This window comes from Lepidochelys olivacea (assembly GCF_965140295.1).
Source record: "Lepidochelys olivacea isolate rLepOli2 genome assembly, chromosome: 1".
Lineage (NCBI taxonomy): Eukaryota > Metazoa > Chordata > Testudines > Cheloniidae > Lepidochelys > Lepidochelys olivacea.
In genome coordinates, this window is record NC_140411.1 from 15,435,973 (window position 1) to 15,456,345 (window position 20,373).

Consider the following 20,373-nt stretch of genomic DNA (forward strand, 5'->3'; position numbering starts at 1 on the left):
TCACCCTCTCCTCACTCCCCCTCCTCTCGAACCCCCTTCCACTCCCCTCACCCTCTCCTCACTCCCCCTCCTCCCGAACCCCCCTTCCACTCCCCTCACCCTCTCCTCACTCCCCCTCCTCTCAAACCCTCCTTCCACTCCCCTCACCCTCTCCTCACTCCCCCTCCTCTCAAACCCTCCTTCCACTCCCCTCACCCTCTCCTCACTCCCCCTCCTCCCGAACCCCCTTCCACTCCCCTCACCCACTCCTCACTCCCCCTCCTCTCGAACCCCCCTTCCACTCCCCTCACCCTCTCCTCACTCCCCCTCCTCTCGAACCCCCCTTCCACTCCCCTCACCCTCTCCTCACTCCCCCTCCTCTCGAACCCCCTCTTCGACTCCCTTCACCCACTCCTCACTCCCCCTCCTCTCGAAACCACATCCACTGCCCTCACCCTCTCCTCACTCCCCCTCCTCTCGAACCCCCTCTTCCACTCCCTTCACCCTCTCCTCACTCCCCCTCCTCTCAAACCCCCTTCCACTCCCCTCACCCTCTCCTCACTCCCCCTCCTCTCGAAACCCCCCTTCCACTCCCCTCACCCATTCCTCACTCCCCCTCCTCTCGAAACCCCCCTTCCACTCCCCTCACCCTCTCCTCACTCCCCCTCCTCTCGAACCCCCATCCACTCCCCTCACCCTCTCCTCACTCCCCCTCCTCTCGAACCCCCCTTCCACTCCCCTCACCCTCTCCTCACTCGCCCTCCTCTCGAACCCCCCTTCCACTCCCCTCACCCTCTCCTCACTCCCCCTCCTCTCGAACCCCCCTTCCACTCCCCTCACCCTCTCCTCACTCCCCCTCCTCTCGAACCCTCCTTCCAGTCCCCTCACCCTCTCCTCACTCCCCCTCCTCTCGAACCCTCCTTCCACTCCCCTCACCCACTCCTCACTCCCCCTCCTCTCGAACCCCCCTTCCACTCCCCTCACCCTCTCCTCACTCCCCCTCCTCTCGAACCCCCTTCCACTCCCCTCACCCACTCCTCACTCCCCCTCCTCTCGAACCCCCCTTCCACTCCCCTCACCCTCTCCTCACTCCCCCTCCTCTCAAACCCTCCTTCCACTCCCCTCACCCTCTCCTCACTCCCCCTCCTCTCGAACCCCCCTTCCACTCCCCTCACCCTCTCCTCACTCCCCCTCCTCTCGAACCCCCTCTTCGACTCCCTTCACCCACTCCTCACTCCCCCTCCTCTCGAAACCACATCCACTCCCCTCACCCTCTCCTCACTCCCCCTCCTCTCGAACCCCCTCTTCCACTCCCTTCACCCACTCCTCACTCCCCCTCCTCTCGAAACCACATCCACTCCCCTCACCCTCTCCTCACTCCCCCTCCTCTCAAACCCCCGCTTCCACTCCCCTCACCCTCTCCTCACTCCCCCTCCTCTCGAACCCCCCTTCCACTCCCCTCACCCTCTCCTCACTCCCCCTCCTCTCGAACCCCCCTTCCACTCCCCTCACCCTCTCCTCACTCCCCCTCCTCTCGAACCCCCCTTCCACACCCCTCACCCTCTCCTCACTCCCCCTCCTCTCAAACCCCCCCTTCCACTCCCCTCACCCTCTCCTCACTCCCCCTCCTCTCGAACCCCCCTTCCACTCCCCTCACCCTCTCCTCACTCCCCCTCCTCTCGAACCCCCCTTCCACTCCCCTCACCCTCTCCTCACTCCCCCTCCTCTCGAACCCCCCTTCCACTCCCCTCACCCTCTCCTCACTCCCCCTCCTCTCGAACCCCCCTTCCACTCCCCTCACCCTCTCCTCACTCCCCCTCCTCTCGAACCCCCGCTTCCACTCCCCTCACCCTCTCCTCACTCCCCCTCCTCTCGAACCCCCCTTCCACTCCCCTCACCCTCTCCTCACTCCCCCTCCTCTCGAACCCCCCTTCCACTCCCCTCACCCTCTCCTCACTCCCCCTCCTCTCGAACCCCCCTTCCACTCCCCTCACCCTCTCCTCACTCCCCCTCCTCTCGAACCCCCCTTCCACTCCCCTCACCCTCTCCTCACTCCCCCTCCTCTCGAACCCCCCTTCCACTCCCCTCACCCTCTCCTCACTCCCCCTCCTCTCAAACCCCCGCTTCCACTCCCCTCACCCTCTCCTCACTCCCCCTCCTCTCGAACCCCCCTTCCACACCCCTCACCCTCTCCTCACTCCCCCTCCTCTCGAACCCCCCTTCCACACCCCTCACCCTCTCCTCACTCCCCCTCCTCTCGAACCCCCCTTCCACACCCCTCACCCTCTCCTCACTCCCCCTCCTCTCAAACCCCCCCTTCCACTCCCCTCACCCTCTCCTCACTCCCCCTCCTCTCGAACCCCCGCTTCCACTCCCCTCACCCTCTCCTCACTCCCCCTCCTCTCGAACCCCCGCTTCCACTCCCCTCACCCTCTCCTCACTCCCCCTCCTCTCGAACCCTCCTTCCACTCCCCTCACCCACTCCTCACTCCCCCTCCTCTCGAACCCCCCTTCCACTCCCCTCACCCACTCCTCACTCCCCCTCCTCTCGAACCCCCCTTCCACTACCCTCACCCACTCCTCACTCCCCCTCCTCTCGAACCCCCCTTCCACTCCCCTCACCCTCTCCTCACTCCCCCTCCTCTCCAACCCCCTTCCACTCCCCTCACCCTCTCCTCACTCCCCCTCCTCTCAAACCCTCCTTCCACTCCCCTCACCCTCTCCTCACTCCCCCTCCTCCCGAACCCCCCTTCCACTCCCCTCACCCTCTCCTCACTCCCCCTCCTCTCGAACCCCCCTTCCACTCCCCTCACCCTCTCCTCACTCCCCCTCCTCTCGAACCCCCGCTTCCACTCCCCTCACCCTCTCCTCACTCCCCCTCCTCTCGAACCCCCGCTTCCACTCCCCTCACCCTCTCCTCACTCCCCCTCCTCTCAAACCCTCCTTCCACTCCCCTCACCCTCTCCTCACTCCCCCTCCTCTCAAACCCTCCTTCCACTCCCCTCACCCTCTCCTCACTCCCCCTCCTCCCGAACCCCCCTTCCACTGCCCTCACCCTCTCCTCACTCCCCCTCCTCTCGAACCCCCCATCCACTCCCCTCACCCTCTCCTCACTCGCCCTCCTCTCGAACCCCCCTTCCACTCCCCTCACCCTCTCCTCACTCGCCCTCCTCTCGAACCCCCCTTCCACTCCCCTCACCCTCTCCTCACTCGTCCTCCTCTCGAACCCCCCTTCCACTCCCCTCACCCTCTCCTCACTCCCCCTCCTCTCGAACCCCCCTTCCACTCCCCTCACCCTCTCCTCACTCCCCCTCCTCTCGAACCCTCCTTCCACTCCCCTCACCCTCTCCTCACTCCCCCTTCTCTCGAACCCTCCTTCCACTCCCCTCACCCACTCCTCACTCCCCCTCCTCTCGAACCCCCCTTCCACTCCCCTCACCCTCTCCTCACTCCCCCTCCTCTCGAACCCCCTTCCACTCCCCTCACCCACTCCTCACTCCCCCACCTCTCGAACCCCCCTTCCACTCCCCTCACCCTCTCCTCACTCCCCCTCCTCTCGAACCCTCCTTCCACTCCCCTCACCCTCTCCTCACTCCCCCTCCTCTCGAACCCCCCTTCCACTCCCCTCACCCTCTCCTCACTCCCCCTCCTCTCGAACCCCCTCTTCGACTCCCTTCACCCACTCCTCACTCCCCCTCCTCTCGAAACCACATCCACTCCCCTCACCCTCTCCTCACTCCCCCTCCTCTCGAACCCCCTCTTCCACTCCCTTCACCCTCTCCTCACTCCCCCTCCTCTCAAACCCTCCTTCCACTCCCCTCACCCTCTCCTCACTCCCCCTCCTCCCGAACCCCCCTTCCACTCCCCTCACCCTCTCCTCACTCCCCCTCCTCTCAAACCCTCCTTCCACTCCCCTCACCCTCTCCTCACTCCCCCTCCTCTCAAACCCTCCTTCCACTCCCCTCACCCTCTCCTCACTCCCCCTCCTCCCGAACCCCCTTCCACTCCCCTCACCCACTCCTCACTCCCCCTCCTCTCGAACCCCCCTTCCACTCCCCTCACCCTCTCCTCACTCCCCCTCCTCTCGAACCCCCCTTCCACTCCCCTCACCCTCTCCTCACTCCCCCTCCTCTCGAACCCCCTCTTCGACTCCCTTCACCCACTCCTCACTCCCCCTCCTCTCGAAACCACATCCACTCCCCTCACCCTCTCCTCACTCCCCCTCCTCTCGAACCCCCTCTTCCACTCCCTTCACCCTCTCCTCACTCCCCCTCCTCTCAAACCCCCTTCCACTCCCCTCACCCTCTCCTCACTCCCCCTCCTCTCGAAACCCCCCTTCCACTCCCCTCACCCATTCCTCACTCCCCCTCCTCTCGAAACCCCCCTTCCACTCCCCTCACCCTCTCCTCACTCCCCCTCCTCTCGAACCCCCATCCACTCCCCTCACCCTCTCCTCACTCCCCCTCCTCTCGAACCCCCCTTCCACTCCCCTCACCCTCTCCTCACTCGCCCTCCTCTCGAACCCCCCTTCCACTCCCCTCACCCTCTCCTCACTCCCCCTCCTCTCGAACCCCCCTTCCACTCCCCTCACCCTCTCCTCACTCCCCCTCCTCTCGAACCCCCCTTCCACTCCCCTCACCCTCTCCTCACTCCCCCTCCTCTCGAACCCTCCTTCCAGTCCCCTCACCCTCTCCTCACTCCCCCTCCTCTCGAACCCTCCTTCCACTCCCCTCACCCACTCCTCACTCCCCCTCCTCTCGAACCCCCCTTCCACTCCCCTCACCCTCTCCTCACTCCCCCTCCTCTCGAACCCCCTTCCACTCCCCTCACCCACTCCTCACTCCCCCTCCTCTCGAACCCCCCTTCCACTCCCCTCACCCTCTCCTCACTCCCCCTCCTCTCAAACCCTCCTTCCACTCCCCTCACCCTCTCCTCACTCCCCCTCCTCTCGAACCCCCCTTCCACTCCCCTCACCCTCTCCTCACTCCCCCTCCTCTCGAACCCCCTCTTCGACTCCCTTCACCCACTCCTCACTCCCCCTCCTCTCGAAACCACATCCACTCCCCTCACCCTCTCCTCACTCCCCCTCCTCTCGAACCCCCTCTTCCACTCCCTTCACCCACTCCTCACTCCCCCTCCTCTCGAAACCACATCCACTCCCCTCACCCTCTCCTCACTCCCCCTCCTCTCAAACCCCCGCTTCCACTCCCCTCACCCTCTCCTCACTCCCCCTCCTCTCGAACCCCCCTTCCACTCCCCTCACCCTCTCCTCACTCCCCCTCCTCTCGAACCCCCCTTCCACACCCCTCACCCTCTCTTCACTCCCCCTCCTCTCGAACCCCCGCTTCCACTCCCCTCACCCTCTCCTCACTCCCCCTCCTCTCGAACCCCCCTTCCACTCCCCTTACCCTCTCCTCACTCCCCCTCCTCCCGAACCCCCCTTCCACTCCCCTCACCCTCTCCTCACTCCCCCTCCTCTCGAACCCCCCTTCCACTCCCCTCACCCTCTCCTCACTCCCCCTCCTCTCGAACCCCCTTCCACTCCCCTCACCCTCTCCTCACTCCCCCTCCTCTCCAACCCCCGCTTCCACTAACCTCACCCTCTCCTCACTCCCCCTCCTCTCGAAACCCCCCTTCCACTCCCCTCACCCTCTCCTCACTCCCCCTCCTCTCCAACCCCCCTTCCACTCCCCTCACCCTCTCCTCACTCCCCCTCCTCTCGAACCCCCCCTTCCACTCCCCTCACCCACTCCTCACTCCCCCTCTTCTCGAAACCCCCCTTCCACTCCCCTCACCCACTCCTCACTCCCCCTCCTCTCAAACCCCCGCTTCCACTCCCCTCACCCTCTCCTCACTCCCCCTCCTCTCGAACCCCCCTTCCACTCCCCTCACCCTCTCCTCACTTCCCCTCCTCTCAAACCCCCCTTCCACTCCCCTCACCCTCTCCTCACTCCCCCTCCTCTCAAACCCCCCTTCCACTCCCCTCACCCTCTCCTCACTCCCCCTCCTCTCGAACCCCCCTTCCACTCCCCTCACCCTCTCCTCACTCCCCCTCCTCTCGAACCCCCCTTCCACTCCCCTCACCCTCTCCTCACTCCCCCTACTCTCGAACCCCCCTTCCACTCCCCTCACCCACTCCTCACTCCCCCTCCTCTCGAACCCCCCTTCCACTCCCCTCACCCTCTCTTCACTCCCCCTCCTCTCGAACCCCCCTTCCACTCCCCTCACCCACTCCTCACTCCCCCTCCTCTCGAACCCCCCTTCCACTCCCCTCACCCTCTCCTCACTGCCCCTCCTCTGGAACCCCCCTTCCACTCCCCTCACCCTCTCCTCACTCCCCCTCCTCTCGAACCCCTGCTTTCACTCCCCTCACCCTCTCCTCACTCCCCCTCCTCTCGAACCCCCCTTCCACTCCCCTCACCCACTCCTCACTCCCCCTCCTCTCGAACCCCCCTTCCACTCCCCTCACCCTCTCCTCACTCCCCCTCCTCTCGAAGCCCCGCTTCCACTCCCCTCACCCTCTCCTCACTCCCCCTCCTCTCGAACCCCCCTTCCACTCCCCTCAGCCTCTCCTCACTCCCCCTCCTCTCGAACCCTCCTTCCACTCCCCTCACCCACTCCTCTCTCCCCCTCCTCTTGAACCCCTCCATCCACTCCCCTCCCCACCACTCCCTCTCCCTCCTCTCGAACCCCCCTTCTAGTCCCCTCACCCTCTCCTCACTCCCCCTCCTCTCGAACCCCCGCTTTCACTCCCCTCACCCTCTCCTCACTCCCCCTCCTCTCGAACCCCCCTTCCACTCCCCTCACCCTCTCCTCACTCCCCCTCCTCTCGAACCCCCCTTCCACTCCCCTCACCCTCTCCTCACTCCCCCTCCTCTCGAACCCCCGCTTCCACTCCCCTCACCCTCTCCTCACTCCCCCTCCTCTCGAAACCCCCCTTCCACTCCCCTCACCCACTCCTCACTCCCCCTCCTCTCGAACCCCCGCTTCTACTCCCCTCACCCTCTCCTCACTCCCCCTCCTCTCGAACCCCCATCCACTCCCCTCACCCTCTCCTCACTCCCCCTCCTCTCGAACCCCCCTTCCACTCCCCTCACCCTCTCCTCACTCCCCCTCCTCTCGAACCCCCCTTCCACTCCCCTCACCCTCTCCTCACTCCCCCTCCTCTCGAACCCCCCTTCCACTCCCCTCACCCTCTCCTCACTCCCCCTCCTCTCGAACCCCCCTTCCACTCCCCTCACCCTCTCCTCACTCCCCCTCCTCTCGAACCCCCCTTCCACTCCCCTCACCCTCTCCTCACTCCCCCTCCTCTCGAACCCCCGCTTCCACTCCCCTCACCCTCTCCTCACTCCCCCTCCTCTCGAACCCTCCTTCCACTCCCCTCACCCTCTCCTCACTCCCCCTCCTCTCGAACCCCCCTTCCACTCCCCTCACCCTCTCCTCACTCCCCCTACTCTCGAACCCCCCTTCCACTCCCCTCACCCACTCCTCACTCCCCCTCCTCTCGAACCCCCCTTCCACTCCCCTCACCCTCTCCTCACTCCCCCTCCTCTCGAACCCCCCTTCCACTCCCCTCACCCTCTCCTCACTCCCCCTCCTCTCGAACCCCCCTTCCACACCCCTCACCCTCTCCTCACTCCCCCTCCTCTCGAACCCCCCTTCCACTCCCCTCACCCTCTCCTCACTCCCCCTCCTCTCGAACCCCCCTTCCACTCCCCTCACCCACTCCTCACTCCCCCTCCTCTCGAACCCCCCTTCCACTCCCCTCACCCTCTCCTCACTCCCCCTCCTCTCGAACCCCCCTTCCACTCCCTTCACCCTCTCCTCACTCCCCCTCCTCTCGAACCCCCGCTTTCACTCCCCTCACCCTCTCCTCACTCCCCCTCCTCTCGAACCCCCCTTCCACTCCCCTCACCCACTCCTCACTCCCCCTCCTCTCGAACCCCCCTTCCACTCCCCTCACCCTCTCCTCACTCCCCCTCCTCTCGAACCCTCCTTCCACTCCCCTCACCCACTCCTCTCTCCCCCTCCTCTTGAACCCCTCCATCCACTCCCCTCCCCTCCCCACCACTCCCTCTCCCTCCTCTCGAACCCCCCTTCTACTCCCCTCACCCTCTCCTCACTCCCCCTCCTCTCGAACCCCCGCTTTCACTCCCCTCACCCTCTCCTCACTCCCCCTCCTCTCGAACCCCCCTTCCACTCCCCTCACCCACTCCTCGCTCCCCCTCCTCTCGAACCCCCCTTCCACTCCCCTCACCCTCTCCTCACTCCCCCTCCTCTCGAAGCCCCCCTTCCACTCCCCTCACCCTCTCCTCACTCCCCCTCCTCTCGAACCCCCCTTCCACTCCCCTCACCCTCTCCTCACTCCCCCTCCTCTCAAACCCCCCTTCCACTCCCCTCACCCACTCCTCTCTCCCCCTCCTCTTGAACCCCTCCATCCACTCCCCTCCCCACCACTCCCTCTCCCTCCTCTCGAACCCCCCTTCCACTCCCCTCACCTCCCTCCCCCCTCGAATCCCCCCTTCCACTCCCTTCACCACCCCTCCCTCTCCCTCCTCTCGAACCCCCCCATCCACTCCCCTTGCCCACTCCTCCTCTGAGCCCCCCTTCCACTCCCCGTGTCTCCCTCCCCCTCCTTTGGAGCCCACCCTTCCACTCCCCTTCCCACTCCTCTCAACCCCCCTTCCCACTCACCTCAGCACCCCTCCTCTCAAACCCCCCTTCCACTCCCCTCACCTCCCTCCCCCCTCGAACTCCGCCTTCCACTCCCTTCACCACCCTCCCTCTCCCTCCTCTCTAACCCCCCTTCCCACTCCCCTCACCACCCTCCCTCTCCAACCCCCCTTCCCAGTCCCCTCACCACCACCACTTCCACTCCCCTCCCCCCTCCTCTCAAACTCCCCCTTCCAGTCCCCTTGCCGCCCCTCCCTCCCAGTCCTCTGCAACCCCCCTTCCACTCCCCTCCCTCCTGCCCCCAGTATGCCCCTGCACCTCTTAAATCTGCCTCCTGATCCCCCTCACTCTCTCTATGCACCTTTCAAAGCATCTCCCCTGATCCTCACAGTCCCTGTGTCCCGCCCACCCCCCAGATGGTTGGCAGCCATGTGGCCTGTGGGCCTGGTTTCATGTTCAGTGTCATGAGGGAGGTGGCAGTCAGCTTTATTAAGGGCAGCCCCCTTCCACATGCAGACAGACTGTAGGGGAGTGGCAGCTGTTAGGGACACATGGAATATTCAAAGGCTATTATATCAACTTCATAAATGTACGTATATCTGTGGGCTAGGGGTTGTATTCTAGCTCCATGGGGGAGCTGTAAGAGATTCCTGCATGAACTAAAAGTCACTTGGGGGACAGAGAAATTAATACAAATCCTTAGTCTGGAAACCAGGCTGGAGAACCCTCCCTGCCTGGGGGAAATTGCATAGACTGGTTTGACCTGGTTGGCGAAGCTTAGCAAGCAACGACTGAGAAGTGAGGACATTGAAACCTACCAGGGGCTCCATGTGGCAGATGGGTATTGTCTAGTGAGCATGCAGACAGGCGGTTTTTTGTTTTTAAGGTATGTTCTTTCTGTAATGCTTTTGATCTGAATAAGTAGTATCTTGCCTTACAAATGCTAGCAAGTCACTGGTGAACTCTGTCATTGGCCCTACCAGAATTGCAGGTGCTGCCATAAAGTCAGGCCTTCTAATGGGATCACAGTGGATAGCAGCTAAATCCCTAGTCTACAGGGAAGGAATCCCAGAACTCTGCCCTGCAAAATGTGATGGGTAGAGGCCGGAGATCTGACTGAGGTGTCCTCAAGAAGGCAACAATGGCAGTCAGAGGCGCCTTGGAAGCCATGATATTTCTGAGTAAGTTCTTTCACCTCTTGACCCCAGCCGAGCCTGGTTTGCCCATTGATTGCCCTGTTTTTATCTCAGCACAGTGCTGCATAGTTCTCTTCATCGGCCTCTTCTTCACTCGTTTGTGGCTGGTCAGCGTCCTGTATGCAACATGGTGGCTTCTGGACTGGGACAAGCCAAGCAAAGGTGGGCGACGAATTCACTGCATCAGGAACAGCGTCATCTGGAGATACATGAGGGACTATTTCCCCGCCACTGTAAGTGCAACCAAAGGTAGGGTCCAATCCAGTTCCCACTGAAGTTTATGGGAAGGAACTCCCATTTTGTTCCATGGGCATTAGATCAGGCTCTTACAGCCCTGAAGAGGGGCCAAGGGATCCTAGCACTGGACCTAATAAGTCAGCACTAGATTTTACTGCTTTGTCTTTCACCGCCTGGAGGGAAGGGTGGGCTAGAGATTAGGGCAGAGGGTAGGAGACCTGGTGCTTGACCTTGTAATAGTTGTTTAGCCAGCATTTTCAGACCCACAGACCAAAATAAATCTGGCTTTAGATGCCTACCTCTTCAGTTTCACTACACCTTGGGAGGTAGGGAAATAGTCTCCCCATTTTCCATCCATGTGTGTTTAGATTCTTGTCCTGCACCCTCTGTGGTATCTGAGCACTTTTAAGGAAGCTGAAGAACCAGGGACACTAAGTGAAGTTACACAGCCAGTCAGGAGCTGAGATTGGACTTAAACTCAAGAGTTCCCGGCTCCTAGGTCCTGTTCTTAGAGCAATTTACAGACAAGTAGCTGGCTGGAAATTAACTGGCTTGAAGTCGAGACTGTAGCCCCCAGCTGCAGGGCCGGGTGTACATTTTAAATCCTAACTGGCGCTTTGTTTTACTGTTGGCTATACAGCACCCTGAGTGCACATGACACAAGGCGCATGTGCAGAACCCATGAGAGGGCTGGCTTCAAAGTGCTTGCAGTTTCCAGGCATAAGCTGTGCAGTACAAAGCCATAGGCGCTGACTCTGTGGGTGATCCGGGGCTGGAGCACCCATGGGGAAAAATTAGTGGGTGCTCTGCACCCACCTGCAGCTCCCTGCCCCACCCCAGCTCACCTCCACCTCCCCCCGAGTGTGCCGCCGAGTCCTGCTTCTCCCTGCTCCCTCCCAGCGCTTGTGCTGCGAAACAGCTGTTTCACGCAGCAAGCGCTGGGAGGGAGGGGGGAAGAGGAGGAGGAATGTGGCGCGCTCGGGGAAGAGGCAGGGCCGAGACGGGGATTTGGGGAGGGATCCAATAGGGGCAGGGAGGGGGCGGAGTCAGGGCTGGGCCAGGGGCTGGGCCAGGGGAGGGGTGAGCACCCACTGGCGCCAAGGAAAGTTGGCGCCTGTGTACAAAGCAACGTATTATGGAGAGTCAGGGATCCTGCCATGGAGTGAGACCAAACTAGGCTGGAGTCTGAGAATCTTTAGGTCAGGTCACAAGACCTGCCTCTTCAAGAGCTGCTTGGGTGCGGGGGAGAAGCTGACAAAACCCCCCAATCAATGCTCTTAAGAACCAAAGCCAGAGCCTCCAGAAGTCCACTACTACAGGCCTCGCCATGCCAGCCTGTTAGCCTGGGAGGCAGACAGATACTACTGCTAAGTACAATAGAGAAGATTGACCCGGTGAGGATCCTACAGGCAGAACACTTCAAACAGGTGGGCTGTCAGGAGCTCAGAGAGGGAGGGCCATGGGGCAAACGTTAACCAGGAAGGCGTTTTCCATAGATTCCAAAGCCAAAAGGGACCAGTGTGATCATCGAATCGGATCTCCTGGCCAAAGGACTTCCCTGAATTAGAATCTACCTTTTAGAAAGACATCCAATATTGAATTTTAAAAAACGTTGCCAGTGACGGAGAATCCGCCACAACCCTTGGCAAGCTGTTCCAGTGGTTAACGACCTTCACTGTTCAAAAACTGCCCCTTATTTCTAGTCGGAGGTTGTCTAGCATCAGCTTCCAGCCACTGGTTCTCGTTACACCATTGTCTGCTAGACTGAAGAGCCCTCTACCGCCAAGTTTTTGTTCCCCCTTTAGGTACTTACAGGCTGATCAAGTCACCCCTTAACCTTCTCTTTGATAAATGAATCACTATAAAGATACGGTTTGCAATCCTTTAATCGTTCTTGTGGCCCTTCTCTGAACCCTCTCCCATTTATCAACATCCTTCTTGAACTGTGGACACCAGAACTGGACACAGGATTCCCAGTGCCCTTATGACCTCCCTAACTTGCGATTCCCCTGGTTATATATCCAAGGATTGCATTGGCCTGTTGGCCACAGAGTCACACTGGGAGCTCATGTTCAGCTGGTTAGATACCTAGCATTTTGTGGTTGTTGTGAATAGGGTGGCATGAAAGGCAGCACAGAGTTGGGAGTGGATGAAGGGGGCGCAGGGAGAGAAGAGTCAGCAGAGAAGGGACAAAGGGACCAGCAGAGAAGTCTTCAGGACAGGGATATAGAGAAGGTACAGAATGGGTGTAGTGGGGCTGCCATCCTTCTAAGGCTTCATGGGGGAAGTGAAACTTGATCTCCAGTGTCTTTGAATGAAAGATACCCTGAGTTATTAAAAGAACTGGGGATACCCTTGGGCAACAATGGTGGAAGTGTGTTCTGCTATACATGAGCCTGTCATACATGGACGTTGGCTACTGGCATTCAGATACCACACCCCTCTGACAGCAATGGTGAGCAGCCCTGCTTTGGGTCTACAAGGAATATTGCTCTGCAAGAGCATGTATTTAGTGCACTTCTTAAGGACCGCTGCTGCTGCTTCCTGTGAGGGAAGTGAAAGGGAAGTGCAGCGCTGCAAGTAATAAGAATAAATCGGTGCAGAGATTAGGGGTGGGCAGAAGACAACCCAGAGTCTCTGTTTGGCCAGAACTCACTGATGGGTTTTGATTTGGAGCCAGTGGGGGAAAAAGGTGGATGCTTGTGTAACACCTGCTTCATTTGGGACGTCTGCTTTTAAATAATCCGTGCAGTCCTGGAGTTACAAGATGCAGCCTGTGGCCATCCTCATCTTTTAGGCCTCAACTCAGCAAAGCACTTTAGCACAGGGTTTAGAGCACAGTCCATACTTTCCCGAGTCAGTGCATCCTTAAGGAGGTGCAGCCCATGGAGACGACAGATCCCAGCCAGTACCGCTCATTTTCCTCCGAGCAGCCTTAGAATGAGTCTGCAGGCAGCTGATGGCAAATACGTGCAGGTGTTTGGGGTTCGGGGGCCTTGCTATTCCTACAGCAACAGAATACAGCCGGCTATCCTACCAAGCTGCCCCTCGTCCAGACTTGCACGTGAGTGCCAGAGAGGCACTTTATGGGTTTGTAGGCACATTTGGTTTTTTTCAGTGTTTTTAAAATATTCCAGAATGCAGGACACCATCTGGCATTCCAGCATTTTCCAGGGAATGAAGTCCCCCAATTCCCCCCTCCCCCTACTCCACCAACCCTTATTTTAATGGTTGCTTCCTTCCAGATGCCCCACTGTTGCTCGGCTAGGTGCCGGCACTTGTCATTCGTGTACATTAGTTAATTAAGCCAGCCAGCTTTGCAGAGTGTTATTTGCACATGTGTCAGGGTTGAGTAATATTTTGTAGGCAAGTGAAATCTCATTTGTTTTTTCATTATCATCATCATGACAGCAACAAGGGAGGGGGATGGGTTGCCTGGGCTGCTTCAAAAAAGTGACAATTTTACAAGGCTGTATGAAGCCTTCAGAGCACAATGCGATAGGAAATCTGCAGTTCTTGCTTATCTGTGAAATGGGGATAATGAAGTACAGCGGGACTAACCTGTAGTCATCAGCGAGCCAGAAGTAGATCCAAAAATAAGTTCTTCAAGTCTCAATTTACAGTCCCCTGCTCTAACTACTGGACACTTTCCTGTGAGCTTGTATCATTTTTCCCAACAATTCTTTAACAGACCAACCTCCACTCCTCGTTAAGTCCTATCAACACGACTAAAGTGGTAAGAGAATTACTTATTATTTGCACTTCAGTAATATCTAGGGGCCCTAGCCAGGGATCAGGGCCCCATTGTGCTAGGCCTGGTATAAACAAGAATAAAAAGACAATCTCTGCTTTGGAGAGCAGCCAGTCTCCTTGAGCCCCATTCCAGCAGAGCCGCATCTGGCTCTAAACACTAGACCAAAGAGTTTTTAAGAGTCCCCATTGCAAAGGGCTACTGGATCTCCCCTGCATGCTGCTGGACTACAGCAGCCATACTAATCTTTAAGACATAACATTTTAAGCTTTTCTGAAATTGCTCTCCTGATGCCCATTGTACTTTACATTTCTCCTGGGTGCAGTGATCAAAACTAACAATGCCTTTGAATCTGAGTGCCCAGTGGCACTGTAGACGTTAGGGATCCCTCTGTGATAAGGAAGGAGCAGAGGCTGCAAGAGAGATATTTATGCTGTGGACAAGGAACAGTCACTGCTGCAGAGCTCTGGACTGGGAAGGATTAATATTGTCAACAATAATATTTGAGCACGGCTACATAAATGCTGTTGTTAAAATGCTGTACAGACAGTAGCTGATTGAATCTCACAAGACCCCCATGTAATAGGCAATTATCCATCACCAAGTGGGGAAACTGAGGCACTGAGGAGCTGAGTCACTTTACAGTCACATAAGGAGTCAGTATCAGAGTTTGATTTGGAATGCAAGAATTCCCAGTAAAGGGCCATGAAATATTTGCATCACTTCTGGGCTCAAGGTCCAATGCCTTCCACAAACAGGGACAGAAGGGAGACTTGTGTCACTGAAGTCAGAGTCATACCAAGGGCAAGTCTGGGTCAGCACATTCACAAAGCTACTAGATTTGCAAGTCCCCTTCCTCCCTCCTGGCAAGCCACCCGCCCTCACCAAGGGCCCACTGAAATCAACAAGAGTCCTTCCATTGATTTCAGCAGGCATTTGGTCCGGCCCCCAAGAGCTCCAAGTTCTCTCCCACCATCTAAGAGCAAGTCCCTGGAACAGGGTGGCGTGCCTCTTTACAGGCCAGAGGCCAGCCCTTCCTACCACACCCAGGCTGGGGTGTGGTGTTTAATGAATAGAACCAGCTGGGTATGGTGGAACTGCTTCTCTCTAGGGTGACCATCTGTCCCATTTTTAAAGGGACAGTTCCATTATTTGGGACTTTTTCTTATATTGGCGCCTATTACCCCCAACCCTCTGTCCTGTTTTTTCACAGTTGCTATCTGGTAACCCTACCTATGAAGAACAGCAGGGAGCTGCAGAGAGGGGGATTATCAGGGAGGAACAAGCAGTGTCACTGGCTGCTGGGAGCCAGCAGGCAAGACTAAGTTTTCAGGGAAGAGGCTCCAGGCAGGGAAGGTGTGGGAGACCCCCCCACAGCAGGAAGACAGGGAGCAGGGACTTGAGAACTTTTATTCTGAATGGTTTGTCAGGTTAATAAATCTACCCATGGGGAGGGGTGTTGCTGAAGCTAAGTGAGTGTGTGATGTTTTAAAGGGGCTATGAAGAGGGGAAACTGAGGCAAAGCTTGCAGTGCTACCCCCGGCCATGAGGGGGCACTCAGGAAGTAGCCAGCCTGTTCAGTCTCCAAATCTTCCTTTCCCGCCCCTACCTTTAGATGGCCCTGAGGGGTCCCTGGTCCGGTTGTGGGGGGAGGGATTGGCTGGTGATCCCTGTGGGAGGAAGAGGAAAATATCCTGTGGAGTTCAACAAACAGAAAAGCTTAACTCCTGTTGAATATACAGGTTCATAAATTATAAAGCCAGAAGGGACCACAGGGATCATCTGCTCTGCCCACCTGTCTAACACAGGTCTGAGAACTTCCCTAGGAAAAGCATCCAGAACAGATCTTTTAGAACCACATCCAATCTTGATTTAAAAATTGTCACTGCTAGAGATTCCACACCAGCCCTTGGCCGCCTGTTCCGATGGTCAGTCACATTCACTGCTAAAAACACTGCAGCTTCTTTCTAGTCCGCCCCTGTCCAGCCGCTGGACCGTGTTATGCCTTTCTCTGCTGATGGAAGAATCCTGTATTATCAAATTTCCATTCCCTACACATAGATATGTACAGACTGCTCAAGTCACCCTTTACCCTTCGCTTTGCTGAGCTCATACAGTGAGCTCCTTAAGTCCAAGGCACGTTTTCCAACCCTGTCATCGTTTTCACGCTCCTTCTCTGAGCCCTCTCCAATTTTGAAACATCCGTCATGAACTACAGACACCAGAATGGAGCACGGCATTCCAGTAGCGGGTCTCATCAGTGCCAACACAGAAGTAATATAACCTCCCTATTCCTACATGAGATTCCCTATGTATACTGCCAAGGATCACATTAGCCCTTTTGGCCACAGCATCGCACTGGGAGCTCATGTTCACCTTATCATCTACCATTACCCCTTTCTCTCCCCCCTCTTCCCTCCCCAAATCTTTTTTTCGGAGTTATTGCTTCTAGGAAGGAGGCCACCATCCTGTAAGTATGGTTAGTGTACATACGGCCCAGAGTTTAACAGGGATTACCAATGGAGTTCCACAGAAATTGGATCTCTCAATCCTTACAGACAACAGGACATGCTAACTTGTCTATAAAGTGTTTTTAAGACAGCGCTGTAGCAGCAACTTACCTTTTCTTCACTATAACACAGCTGCTACTTCAGTTTCCCTTTCGAGGCTGGGAAGGTTAGCGCTCCAGCCAAGCCCAACAGTTCCTCTTCCAAAATAAGTAAGAATCCAAGCCCAGTGCAGGGGCGCACCACTCCCATTTTAGGAGTGCTTTGACACTGGACTTTGGTCCACAGCCTTTTGGTGGAGAACTACAAGGAGCTCCCATTCACTCCAGGTCTCTCTAGTTTTCTAGAGCAAGACACCACTCATCTTCCAGAGCCCCTTTGACTGTCTACTTAGGCCTCTTCCCAGGCTCCTTGCATAGAGAAATTCAGCAGTCAGTCCCACTCCCTTCAGGTAGGAGATCCCAAAATAAATCTTGTCTCTTCGTTGACTAATGTCTCACCCCAATTTAAAAGACAGCTCTTATATATCCCTGCCCCCTTTTCCAAGGATGCATCACTGCCCAGACTAAAACTCCCATAGTCCCTCTGAACTAGAAGTCCCAGAATGCCTTGGCTCTGAGCTGAATCAGGAACAGGAACAGTGCTTGACCTTGAACCCCTCTTTAAGGGCCAGCTCACTCTGTGACACTATCCTATAGAATCCTACAGCAGAGAAACACAGTTATATTAAATCCTATTACATGGCTTAAAAAAGCCTATTAAGTTCTACAGGATTTTTCTGTAAGGCACAGTGGCACAAGTTACCCATCTCTACATGGAGATAACTACTTCCCACACTAAGGACTTGTAATGATTAAATTAACTAATCTGGAAGATGCCATATAATTCCAAAGCATCATGACTTGCTGTACAGGTCATCAGCTGAATCTGAACCCAAGACCTTCTGCACAGGCCTCTACCACTTGAGCTAAGGGGCTAACTCCATTAGCTGGTAGCAGCAATAGGCTGTTATCCTCTAGTGAGCCAGCAACGAGTAGAGAGTGGGACACACACTGTGCTAAGATGGGTTAGGCTTGCTGCATTTGATTTCTGCCTCACCTGTTGACACACAGTCAGCAAGCATCAGACAGAAGTACCTTTGGCACCTCAGAGACTAACAAATTTATTTGAGCATAAGCTTTCGTGGGCTAAAACCCACTTCATCGGATCCATGCAGTGGAAAATACATTAGGAAGAGAGATATATATACACAGAGAACATGAAACAATGGGTGTTACCATGCACACTAAACCTTAATTGATCACTCTCCTTATAGTGTGCATGGCAACACCCATTGTTTCATGTTCTCTGTGTACATATATCTATCTTCCTACTGTACTTTCCTCTGCATGCATCTGATGAAGTGAGCTGTAGCCCACAAAAGCTTATGCCCAAATAAATTTGTTAGTCTCTAAGGCACCACAAGTACTTCTCATTCTTTTTGCTGATACAGACTAACACGGCTACTGCTCTGAAACCTGTCACCTAATGACAGGATCCCTGGGGCTTTAATAAAAGCACCACATACCCCAGGAGAGTTGGCAACACTGCATTTACACCAGGGCAAACTGGGTGCAAGCTTCTGTTTCCACAATCATTTGGGGCACTGTTTTCTATCTGTGCCAGCAATGAAGCCTGGATCGTCCCCGTGAGATCCGTGTCTGGAACTCCCCACTCACATGTGGATGAGGGACTCAGCCACTTCATGGCATCAGCCCCCCGCCCAACTCTCACCTTCCAGAGGCCTCTCCTGGATCCAGATTTCCTGCTGGGAGAGGGGGCTGGAGATTGGCTGAAATGGGGCACACTGTGTCCCACCCCAAACAGGAGGGTCGGGTCAGAAACCAGCGGTGTGGAGAGACTGGCTGTCTGGTATGTGGAGTGTACCAGGGGGATGCCAGGGAGGAATTCCAGCAGCAGCAGGGCAGAGTAGGACACACCCCGAGGAAGAATCCTGACCTCCCACAAGGAGATCTCACTTCCCCTCTGCTGGAAGCCTTCCTGATACCTCCCCAATGGTGCCTTCCAGCAGATCAACCCACAGGCGCCTGAAGACAGCCAGCTCCCACACGTCCTTGTATTGCTTCATGAGGACCCCAATGTCAAAGTTCAGGCAGCCCTTGTACCTGCACCAAATCAGGGAGTATGACAAAGGAGCCCTTCCCTCTTCTGCATGCCAACACGGACTCTGAGCTAGTGCTTACCCCATGGGCCCAATGGGGTTTCCACGTTGTCTGAGCCACCATTTTCCACCTTAAGCCCCTGCTCACCTCCAGACGTCACTCCATTGCAGTAGTAACTGCAAGGCCAGAAGGCCACGCACCGCAGTTACATTCACACAGGTGTAACTGCCCTGGACTGAGGAGATCAGTCACTGATTTACACCAGTGAATGAGAGATCAGAATCAGGACCCGAGAGTCTCCTCCAAGGCAATGCTGCTGTTCTCTAGACCGCCACTGGGTGGTGCTGCAAAGCAACAAAGCCCATGCAATATAGCTCACTCTGCTGAGAGGAGGAAGAGCTGGGAAAACAGTGGACTCCCCCAAAACCTTCCTGCTCCACACAACCTTGCTTCAGGACCATGCTCCTCAGTCACACAGACGCTTAGCACTCTGCTGTCAATAGGAAAAACAACAATTAAGGCCTTATGGCTTGAAAGCCCTTTGGAAACATGGATCATGACTCCCGCTTGAAGCAGGGCAGTGTTATTATCCTGATGGAGATAACCAAGGCCTAAAGGCCCGGAGACTCGCCCAGGTCACAGGAAGACTCAGAACTGGAATGAGAGGCTTTTATTATTTATACGATGGGAGCCCCTGACTGGGGCCTCATTTTGCTGGGCAATGGGCATGAAAATATTAAGCGAGAGTCCCCTGCCCCAAAGAGCTCACAGTCTGACAGCAGGCAGGCGAGACAAGCAAAGGGAGGGGAGCGCAGACTCCAAGTGATACAGGCAGGTTTTTGCAGAGCCTGAGGCCAAGATTATCAGGAGTGACGCGTGGTTTCTCTGTGTAAAGGTTTCACAAAGCATGGAGCATTTGGAAATCAGGCTCCTGTTTAAGGCTTCTGAAATCGATCACTAGGCACTGCTGAAAATGTTGGCCTGGGCCCAGGGAGGGGGTCTCTTTAGAAACACAAGGTGTTGCGTGTCAAAGAGAAGACAACCTGAACAGCACACAAATATCGAAAGAGAACCACTGGGCTCTGGGAGCGAAGGCAGCCAGAACCATTCCGCCGGGCAGGGCTTGGAAGGAAAGCGTTCCGGTGCTTCACGGTATTGTAGAGCAGTAACGTTACACCTCGGTACAACGGGCTTCTTTACTTGCAACATCTAGTAGGGGCAAGGCAGATCAAGAGAGGGTCTGGGCCTTGACTTCAGGAGAGCTGGCTGCTATTTCCGCACCTGCCATTGACTTGCTGCCTAGCCTTCGTAGGTCTCTCTGTCCCTCCATCGATACGGTGCAGGGAGACTGAGCCTTCCTTTGCTCTGCAAAGAGCTCTGCAATCTCTGGAGGGCCCGCACCATACGGCATAAGGGCTGAGTATTATTGCCGTGCGGTTGGCTAGGTGATGGATACCCAAATAGCTAGCAAGCTTGAGCATTACCAATATAATTTACTAAAACAAATGGATCTGGTCTTTGCTCCTCAGTCGAGCCCCAGAAAAGCAGCTCAGGCTGCAGTGTTTGTGTACGATCAGTTCATTTAACACAAAAGGATCAGCTGCTCCTGGAGGATTAAACATGGCTTCTAATCCTCCCCTATCCCAGCAGCAAACCTGACATGGCAAACCTTCCGTTTCTGTGGGTAAGAAGGTGAAAAAGAGCTGCCGATTTGCTCTGACCTCTGTTATTTTAGGAAGCTATTTTAAATGTCCCCTACAGCTGAGCTCTGATCTCGGAGCACCATTGCTGCAGGAGAAAGGAGGGGAGGGCTGGTTCGTGCATCCATTTTCTTGGAGTCTGAGTGAAATTAACTCATCATATGCAGC

The 20,373-nt window shown here is 56.5% G+C and overlaps 1 protein-coding gene across 1 annotated transcript in view; it reads left to right on the forward strand.

Annotated features, from left to right (window-relative positions):
• The window catches only part of MOGAT2 (monoacylglycerol O-acyltransferase 2), a 58,649-nt gene that overhangs the window by 11,294 nt on the left and 26,982 nt on the right, over positions 1 to 20,373 (forward strand). Inside the window, exon 2 of the mRNA XM_084617579.1 lies at positions 9,903 to 10,081. Coding sequence (XP_084473705.1) covers positions 9,903 to 10,081 — 179 coding nt within the window. The remainder of the gene's footprint in view (positions 1 to 9,902; positions 10,082 to 20,373) is intronic.